Raw genomic sequence first — 10,662 nt, 5'->3', positions numbered from 1 at the left:
AGAACCTCTCCTGACCCTGTCCAGGGCAGGGAAAAATGGAAGATGCCTGTGGAAAAAATGCCCCAAATTTGGATCTCTCATGTTCCTGAAGACATATTTAGGGCCCAGATCTCCACAGCCATTCTCTATCCCCATCTATTCCAGTGATCCTCAAATTTTAAGGCTCCTATAACTCCCCTGAGATGGTTAAAATGATGACTTAAGTGGTCTGATATGGTGTCTGAGTCTTCATTTCTGTCAAGCTTCTCATAATAATGATGACTCTGATTCATGGACCACTGAGTATCAGGCTTTCCTTTTTCTATAGAAAAGAGGTCAGTTAAATGGGAAGGAAATCTAAAAAAGAGGGGATAAATACATATGTACAGCTGGTTCACTTTACTGTACAGCAGAAACTAAAGAAACATTGTAAAGCAAGTCTACTCTGATAAAAATTAATTTAAAAAGAAATAAAAAAATCCCCCTGTAAAGGGCTAGATAGTAAATATTTTAGATTTTGCACAGGATACATTGTAGCTTGAAAAGAGTTGTGTATATGTGTGTGCTCAGTCATGTTAGACCCTTTGTGACCCCATGAATTGTAGCCCACCAGCCTCCTCTGCAAGGAGATCCAACCAGTCCATCCTAAAGGAGATCAGTCCTGGGTGTTCATTGGAGGGACTGATGTTGAAGCTGAAACTCCAATACTTTGGCCACCTGATGCAAAGAGCTGACTCATTTGAAAAGATCCTGATGCTGGGAAAGATTGAGGGGAGGAGAAGGGGACGACAGAGGATGCGATGGTGAGATGGCATCACCGATTCAATGGACATGGGTTTGGGTGGACTCTGGGAGTTGGTGACGGGCAGGGAGGCCTGGCGTGCTGCGGTTCATGGGGTCGCAAGGAGTCAGACATGACTGAGCGACTGAACTGAACTGAGCCTCCTCTGCCCATGGAATTTTCCAGGCAAGAATACTGAAGTGGGTTGCCATTTCCTTTTCCAGGGGATCTTCCTGACCCAGGGATTGAATCTGTGTCTCTTGCATCTCCTACATTAGCAGGCAGATTCTTTACCACTGTGACACCTGGGAAGCCCCAAAACAGTCACAGATGATGAATTAATTAATGAGTGTTGCTTGTTGTTGTTGTTCAGTCATTAAGTTGCTTGTTTAGTCACTGCTACTGTTAAGTCACTTCAGTCGTGTCTGATTCTGTGCGACCCCATAGATGGCAGCCCATCAGGCTCCCCTGTCCCTGGGATTCTCCAGGCAAGAACACTGGAGTGGGTTGCCATTTCCTTCTCCAATGCATGAAAGTGAAAAGTGAAAGTGAAGTCGCTCAGTCGTGTCCGACCCTCAGCGATCCCATGGACTGCAGCCTTCCAGGCTCCTCCATCCATGGGATTTTCCAGGCAAGAGTACTGGAGTGGGGTGCCATTGCCTTCTCCTTGTTCAGTCACTAAGAAGTCACAAAAGTCCAACTCTTTGTCACCCCACGGACTGCAGCACGCCAGGCTTTCCTGTCCTTCACTGTCTCCCGGAGTTTGCTCAAACTCATGTCCATTGAGTCAGTGATGCCATCCAATTATCTCATCCTCTGTTGCCCCCTTCTCCTTTTGCCCTCAATCTTTCCCAGCATCAGGGTCTCTTCCAATGAGTCGGCTCTTTGCATCAGGTGGCCAAAGTATTGGAGCTTCAACTTCAGCATCAGTCCTTCCAATGAATATTCAGGGTTGATTTCCTTTAAGTTTGATTGGTTTGACCTTGCAGTCCAAGAGGCTCTCAAGAGTCTTTAGCACCACAGTTCAAAAGCATCAATTCTTCGGCCCTCAGCCTTTTTTATGGTCCAATTCTGTTCCCATAAAACTTTATTTATGAGCTCTAAAATTAAAATTTTACATAATTTTAATGTGTCATGAAGTAGTCTTCTTTTAAAAAATTTCCAACCATTTAAAAATGTAAAAACCACTCTTAGCTTGCAGGGCACACAAAAACAGGCTGTTGGCTGAATTTGGCCCACCGACTGCAGTTAGTAAATCCGTGCTTTGGGCACCGAATTCTAGACAATATTGTGTGTTGTTGAGACCGGGGGCTGTAGAATGGGTCCTCTGTTTGCACCTTCACTACTGCTTATTAGAAGCTGTACTTTTCAAGTCTGGTTTCCTCATCTGTAAAATAAGGAGTTATATTTCCTACCTTGTAGGAAAGATAGGGGTCCCCAACCTCCAGGATCTAATACCTGATGATGTGAGGTGAAGCTGATGTAATAATAATAGAAGTCAAGTGCACAATGAATGTAATGGACTTGAATCATCCTGAAACCATCCCGCCAACACCTGGTCCATGGAAAAATTGTCTTCCATGGAACTAGTCCCTGGTGCCAAAAATGCTGGGGACTGCTCTTGTAGGCTTTTTGTTTGAAATTTAATGAGATAGTGTATTTAAAGGGATGATCCCCGTGCAGGGCACATAATAAATCTCAGCTATTGGTATCCTCACTGTCATCACACTGAGACCAAAAATTGAATTCATGCAATCTGAATCCTTCAGGTTTTCTCCAATTGTAGCACAGACTCCCTTAACCAGAAAACAGGGTAGATCCTTAACCAGAACACAGGGTAGTCAACACTTGAGAGGATAAATCTGGGCATAGTCTTTGCATGATGCCAACCCTTCCTCAACTAACTGTACTAGTTTGCTAGGGCTTCATAGCAAAGTATCACATACTGTGTGGCTCAAACAACTGAAGTGTATCCTCTAACATTTCTGAAGGCCAGAAGTCCAACATCAAAGTTGTCAGCAGGGTTTATTTCTCCTGGAGATGGTGATGAAAGTCTGTTCCATGCCTCTCTCTTAGCTTCCGGTGGTTTCCTGAAATCTCTGGCATTCCTTGGCTGGTAGAAGCATCATTTCCATCTTCACATGGCCTTCTCCCTTCTCACATGTCGGTGTCCAATTTCTATCTTTTTATAGGGGTGCCAGTCACAGTGACTCAGGACCCTAATGACCTCATTAGAACTAGTTATCTTGGAAAAGACCCTATTTTCAGGACAGGTCACCTTCTGAGGTGCTGGGGGTTAGACTGAGACATTAGACTGCAACATATCTTTTTGGAGGACACAACTCAACCCCTAACTCGACCTCTCTCTGCATCCCAGCTCACTCCATCCACTTGTTGCTGACAGCACCTATAGAATCATATAGGGTTTGGAGTCAGGTGATGGAGTCACAGGAAACATATGGACTCTGAAGCTCGCCTAGGGCCAGTGTCCTCCCACTGTGGTCTGTGCACTGCCTGCTTCAGGACCGCCTGGACAGCCTGCTAAGAAGCCAGATTCCAGGATCCAGTATCAGGTTGCTGAATCACAATCCCTATGATCCAAAGGGCAGCATCTCCTATGTCCCAATCTGGGGGACACAAGAGGCCTGTTTAAGACTGATCGTTGTGCAAAGTCAAGCCACTAGGTTCCCTGTGAGACTGAGAATGGTGGTTGCTGAATTGGACAGCAAGTCAGCTCATCTCAACAGATGCTCTCAAAGTCCTCCCCCAAGTTACTTATGAAGCACAGTGATATAATACACGTGGCTAATAGACACTGTTTTATCAATATTAAACTGAGAGGAGCTGGTCTTTCATCCCACTAGGATTATCCACGCAGCAATCCTATAAACCTCAGAGACTTTCAGGCTACTTCAGAGTCTTCTATGCTACTCTGGTCTTCATGGAAGAAGATAAACCATGACAAAAATGGGATGGTGAAGAATCTGGCTGCATTGCATGAGACCCGGGTTTGATCCCTGAGTTGGGAAGATCCCCCGGAGAAGGGGATGGCAACCCATTCCAGTATTCTTGCCTGACAGGCTACAGTCCATGGGGTCACAAAGAGTCAGACATGACTGAGCAACTAACACTTTCACTTTACTTTCTTTCACTTTCCCTTCCCATAGCACTTTATTTCTTTTTTATGATGCATTTGCCAAGTTGATCTGTGATGATTTATTGACATATCTCTATTCCCACCAGATTCTGAATGTTTTGAGAGCAGCAATGGATATATTCCTGTGTCCCATGCACTGAAAAGTGGTCACTGAACATTGGTAGGTGCTGAACAGCTCTTCTGCCCTAGGACTGAGGGGGCTACCTTATGGACCACTAGGCCCCCTCTGGGACAGAGACTTGTCACTTCTAAATGAACACCTAGTGAGCTAATCCCAACACACGCTCTCAGATTCCTCCCCCAAGTCATTAGGAAACATGGCGATATATCTGGCTAATGTACATTGTCTTTATCAATATTAAAATTGAATGTAGCTAATCTTTCCTTCAATAAGGATTATCCATGTAGCAATCCTATAAGCTCAATACCTCAGAGAGTTTAAGGCTACTTCAAAGTCTCCTCTATGCTGACCTTGAGGGGTAAGATAAATCATGGAGAAAAACCCATATCTTTCCCCTTCTGTATCACTCACATTATCATCTCTTATGACACAATCACCATGTTGCTCTGTGATGGTTTACTGATGCGTTTCCATCCCCTACCAGATTCTGAATGCCTTGAGAGCAGAGATGGGATGTATTCCTGCATCTCAGGCACTGAACAGTGATCCTGGAATATAGTGAAAGTGAAAGTGTTAGTGGCTCAGTCGTGTCAGATTCTTTGTGACCCCATGGACTGTAGCCCACAAGGCTCCTCTGTCCATGGAATTCTCCAGGCAAGAATACTAGAGTGGGTAGCCACTCCCTTCTCCAGGGAATCATTTGACTCAGAGATCAAACCTGGGTCTCCTGCATTGCAGGCAGACCTTCTGAGCCACCAGGGAAGCCCAAGGAACATGGTAGATGCTAAGAAACTATTCTGCCCTAAGACTGAGATGGGACTACTTTGCTGACTAGTTTCCTCAGAGCTGCCTTCATGTTCTTGTTCCTTAGGCTGTAGATAAAGGGGTTCAGCATGGGGATGACCACCCCACACATCAAGGCAGCCGCCTTGTCCTTCTTCAAGGAGGTGGGAGATGCTGGCTGCAGGTACATGGCAAAGATGGTGCCATAGAATAGAGTCACCATGGTGAGGTGTGAGCCGCAAGTGGAGAAGGCTTTCCATTTGCCCTGAGCAGAAGGGATCTTGAAGACCACCCAGAAAATGCAGATATAAGAGAGGAGGATGCATGTGAGAGGGCTGATGCCCATGAAGATGCCAAAAGCAAAGATCACCAACTCGTTGGTGTGTGTGTCTGAGCAGAAGAGCTTCAGCAGGGGCATGAGGTCACAGAAGAAGTGGGGGATTTCAGAGGCAGCACAGAAGGTCAACTGAGCCATGAGGCTGGTGTGGACAGTGGACTGGAGGTTGGTGGTCAGCCACGACCCCACCACTAGCAGCCCACACACACGGGGACTCATGATGGCCAAGTAGTGCAGAGGGTGGACAATGGCCATGAACCGATCAATGGCCATCACAGCCAGGAGGAAGCTGTCCATGGTCCCAAACAGGTGGAAGGCATACATCTGGGCAAGACAGCCTGCAAAGGGGATGGCTTTGCTCTGAGTCCAGAGGTTCACCAGCATCTTGGGGATGGTGGTGGAAGACAAGATGTCGATGAAGGACAGGTTACAGAAGAAGAAGTACATGGGCGTGTGGAGGTGTGAGTCTGTGATGATGGCCAGGATGATGAGCAGGTTTCCAAAGATGGTGACCAGGTACATGGGCAGGAAGAGCCCAAAGAGGAAGATCTGATGCTCTGGCTTTTCTGAGAGTCCCAGGAGGAGGAATTCTGAGACTGCTGTTTTGTTTTCTTGCTCCATGGACAGCTTTTGTCTGCTAGGAAAGAAACAAGGGTCAGAGGGAAGCGATGTAAAGCTGGGAGTCAGGGGTGGAATTCTAGTCTCAGCTCCCTACAGACCTGTACATTCTGTGAAAACGCATGGAATTCTTTTAGCTCCCTTCCATGGAATTTTGTTTTCCCAAACAAAGCCATCCATATTTGAGATAGTCTCAAAGATCTAACTAAGTTGTTTTGAGACAACCTGTCTCAAGGTATATTGTTTTGAAACAATTTTCTCAAGGGTATATTGTTCACAAACACCATTGTTTTTCTTCAGTGAAGTGAAGTTTCATAGAAAACAAAATTGGGAGAAATCAAATCCAAATATGATTATCTTCTATTCTCCTTTCTCTTCCTTCCCCCTTATCTTTCTTTCCTTTCCTCCCTCCCTTTCATTCTTCCATCAATAAGACATAATCTTAGCATCAGTTTTAGGTTCATGACTTTTGGTATAAGATGAATAATATTCTTCTGCTCTTCCAATGAAACTCAAGTTTGTTAGGGGTATTTTATGATCTATTAATACTACTGTGTGATCACTAAATCCTAAAGGAAATCAACCCTGAAAATTCATTGGAAGGACTGATGCTGAAGTTGAAGCTCCAATACTTTGGCCACCTGATGCAAAGAGCTGACTCATTGGAAGAGACCCTGATGCTGGGAAAGACTGAAAGTAGGAGGAGAAGAGTATGACAGAGGATGAGATGGTCAGATGGCATCACTGACTTGATGGACATGAGTTTGAGCAAGCTCCGGGAAATGGTGAAGGACAGGGAAGCCTGGTGTGCTGCACTCCTTGGGGTCAAGAAGAGTTGGACATGAATGAGAGACAGAACCGGAGAAGGCAATGGCGCCCCACTCCAGTACTCTTGCCTGGAAAATCCCATGGATGGAGGAGCCTGGTAGGCTGCAGTCCATGGGGTCGCTGAGAGTCGGACACGACTGAACGACTTCACTTTCACTTTTCACTCCCATGCACTGGAGAAGGAAATGGCAACCCACTCCAGTGTTCTTGCCTGGAGAATCCCAGGGACGGGGGAGCCTGGTGGGCTGCCGTCTATGGGGTCACACAGAGTCGGACACGACTGAAGCGACTTAGCAGCAGCAGCAGAGAAACAGAACAACCGTGTGATCACTAGGTAGACTCCCTCTTTCTTTTCTTTTTTTTGCGATCAGTGTTGAAAACTCTCACGAAAGGGTGGGAACATAAATGTACATAAACATACTTTTCACATTTTAATTTGAATCCAGCAGATAAATTTATTCACTGGGCTTCCTGATGAGGACCGAGAAGTTTTCTCTAATAATGCTTACATTGATGGTAGATACGTGTTAGCAGTCTTACCTTAGCCATATATGTAGGCTGAAGTCTATGCTCCAGTTGGTTTCATGAGGACTGAACCAGAGATGATCCTTGCTAACTCATCCAGGTGCAGAATCCTTTCAGATCTCAGTATATTTTACAATGTTATATGGAAATTGCTTTCAATTACCTTGCTCACAACTAATTTGACAGCAATATATTTTAGTGATTCTTTTTTATTATGAAGACTTTACAAAGCATTCAGTTTGATTTTCGTAAACCACATTTCCCATTTCCTCCCTCCCTCCTTGCCTCCTTCCCTTCCTTCCTCCCTCTTTTCTCTTGTAGTTTGTGGAATCACATCATATTAGTTACACAATACACTTGCAGCAGCCACTATAATCAGCATAATCAGGTTTAGGATTATTTAAAATGAGTCAACTCATCTGAGCAGAAATGTTTCAGCAAGCTAGTGATTATGATTAGCCTCCAGGCCTCAAGCATTCAGCATACAGTGGCAACAGTCAGTTTATTTTCAGCAGAAAAAGAGACTTTGGATGAACCCAGAAAGTTGGTAAAGTGGAAGTTTTAAAGGGAGCTTTCATGGTTACAAAAGACTATCTGGAGCCTTAAAAGTAATGGTATTTCGGAAGTATATTTGCTCTCAGCAGTTGCTTTGCAGGACAAGAAATGTTATATTTTTTTATATTCTAGAGCAACTGTCACTGCCCATTAAAAATAGGTTTGCATTAAAATATACACTGTTGTATCTTATCAATCAGATGTTCAAAAAGTTTATTCAAAATAAAAACTCCCAACCTGTACTATTCAAAGGTAAGCTGTTTCCATGACAATGAGAAAAGTGTGATTAGATGTCTAACTGACAGAAAGCAGAATGTGCTACATGCTTATTCCTGATTTTAATATGATGACAAGAAAAGTGAGTTTGTAAAATAACATTCTGACATGAACTGATAGGAAAATTTGTATGAAAGGAGAGAACAGGAAAGAGCAAGCTTTAAAGAAATGCAGACATGTAGTAGGCAAGCTTGATACTATTCCCATGCACTCATTTTAAGTTGAGAATGAGTTTGATCCTAGTTTTGCTTCCTCATCTATTTAGAAAGTCCCCGTTACTACTAGCAGGTTCATATCGAAAGTCCAGAGAAAGCAGATCTTCACTGCATTCATACAAGACCACCAAAGACTGGTTGCATTTGCCTCTCCAAGTCTCCATTTCCCAGTGGGTAGTGCTTATCCTTCCTTTAAGCTAATGAAGATTTATCGAGAATGTGTTAGGGTCTAGGCACTATGTCCATGTTTCTTATAATACATTGACAATATAGAAAAAAATCAACATGACATTATTTACCAGGTCCTTGTAAAATGTTAATATTATCTTTTTGAGAGACATCTCTGGTGGTTAAGAATCCATCTTTCAGTGCAGGGGAAATGAGTTACATGGCTGGTCAGAGAACTAAGACTCCACTCTCCAGAGTGTCCCCTCCCAGCCCAGACTGAGCCGCCAGTCCCTTAGGTGGCAGTGATGTACAGTCCAGGCTGAGAACCACTGCCCTAGAGCAACCAAAGACTTCCTGTCGACAGTTGCAAAGGTGTGGCTAGGAAGGGACTCACAGTAGTATATGCAACCGAGAGAAACCTGCACATTAAGTTGCTTCAGTCGTGTCCGACTCTTTGCAACTCCATGGACCATAGCCCTCCAGGCTCCTCTGTCCATGGGATTCTCCAGGCAAGAATACTGGAGTGGGTTGCCATGCCCTCTTCCAGGGGATCTTCCTGACCCAGGGATCAAACTCGTGTCTCTTAGTCTCCTGCATTGGCAGGCGGGTTCTTTAACACTAGTGCCACCTGGGAAGCCCTAGACAGACCTGAGCATCACCCTACAAAAACTCAAACCCTTGTAAAGTAACTGCATCTCTGTTGGAGACCTGTCCAGCGCAACAAGGAAGACCCTGTGCTGCTAGCCTTCCTAAAGCCCTCTTTCACCGCCTCTTCGCCTCCAGTGGTCCTATTCCTAACAGCAGATATTAGCATATTTTCTCTGTTCTTGAAACACCTTGGGGTCACGTATCACCTTCCTTGTACAGACTGACCTATATACTAGGTTTACCCATTGTGGTGGTGGTGTTTAGTCGCTGAGTTGTATCCGACTCTTTTTCGACCCCCATGGACTGTAGCCCACCAGGAAATCCGTGGGATTTCCCAGGTAAGAATTACAGGAGTGGGCTGTCATTTCCTTCTCCAGGGCATCTTCCTGACCCAGGGATCAAACCCACATCTCCTGCACTGTCAGGCAAATTCTTTACCACTGAGCCACCAGGGAAGCCCTATGATTACCCACACATTTCTTCTGCTGCTGCTGCTAAGTCACTTCAGTCATGTCCAACTCTGCGTGACCCCATAGATGGCAGCCCACCAGGCTCCCTAGTCCCTGGGATTCTCCAGGCAAGAACACTGGAGTGGGTTGCCATTTCCTTCTCCAATGCATGAAAGTGAAAAGTGAAAGTGAAGTGGCTCAATCGTGTCCGACTCTTTTCGACCCCATGGACTGCAGCCTACCAGGCTCCTCCGTCCAAGGGATTTTCCAGGCAAGAGTACTGGAGTGGGTTGCCATTACCTTCTCCAACCCACACACTTCAGTAACCCTTAAAACGTTTCCAAAGACCCATTGTCTCGGAAAGCAGAGAGATATGAATTTAAAATACTCGTAATTAAGAGTTTAACCTAGTACTTGTTGACAGCACAGAGTTTAGCTTTGAAACACCTCTGCTCATAGTGTGTGAGTGGCCATTCTCAGAAGCAGTGGAGTGTGAGAGAGTGAAAAGAAGTCTCAGCTCAAATGAGAGACCAAACACTTGCAGGCTTGGTGGCCCTCACCAGCTCCATCTCTCTTTCTCTCTCTGAGTTGTTGCGAAACCCACACATAAAGAAATGGTAGTACCTGAGAAGGCTCAACGCTTTACAGATATTGTCATTAAATGCCTCTGTTGTGTTTCTGTCAGCAATGTGTTCCCAGGCTTTGAGAACTGGGGACCTATCTAGGGAAGAAATGAGTTAACGAAAGGAAACTCCTCTCATTGCTAGAAAAAGACAATATTTTTTCAGCTGCGCTAGGTCTTCGTTGCAGCACGGGAGTTTCTCTGGCTGTGATGAGTGGTCTCCAGAGCACACGGATGCCAGAGCGTGTAGGCTCAGTCGTTGTGGCCCTATGATAATTCCCATGCAGGGTGGTCTGGAGGTTCATACCCCTCCTCAGAGTGCTCAGATACCTGAGTCCATGTCTTTTCACTCATCTGACCTTGATGGAAAGCCCATGAAGACAGGGAATTTATGTTGTTAAATTCACCAATGAAAGCTCTTAGAAATTAATAAATAATCAGTTAACGTATGTTGGATAAATAAAGGTATCAAACATGTCTTGACTGTAAGTCAGGTGCTGTGCTTGGTATGTGGACTTCAGTCCTTATTACAATGTCTTCTTGTCGGTCATGGGAAGTGATCAGTCTTCTTTTACCTGGTGTAGTCTCTATCAAGGGCTT

At 44.9% G+C, this 10,662-nt stretch overlaps 1 protein-coding gene across 1 annotated transcript; it reads right to left on the bottom strand.

The window, feature by feature from the left end:
* Positions 1-4,840: 4,840 nt before the first annotated feature.
* LOC113896667 (olfactory receptor 1I1-like) lies at positions 4,841-5,779 on the bottom strand. The gene has a single exon (XM_027548881.1). The coding sequence runs from the start codon at positions 5,777-5,779 to the stop codon at positions 4,841-4,843; it is 939 nt and encodes a 312-aa protein (XP_027404682.1).
* Between the last annotated feature and the right edge of the window lie 4,883 nt (positions 5,780-10,662).

Source organism: Bos indicus x Bos taurus, chromosome 7 (genome assembly GCF_003369695.1).
Source record: "Bos indicus x Bos taurus breed Angus x Brahman F1 hybrid chromosome 7, Bos_hybrid_MaternalHap_v2.0, whole genome shotgun sequence".
NCBI classification, from domain to species: Eukaryota; Metazoa; Chordata; class Mammalia; order Artiodactyla; family Bovidae; genus Bos; species Bos indicus x Bos taurus.
Note: the sequence above shows the minus strand (reverse complement) of the source record. Positions and strands in the feature narration are given on the sequence as shown.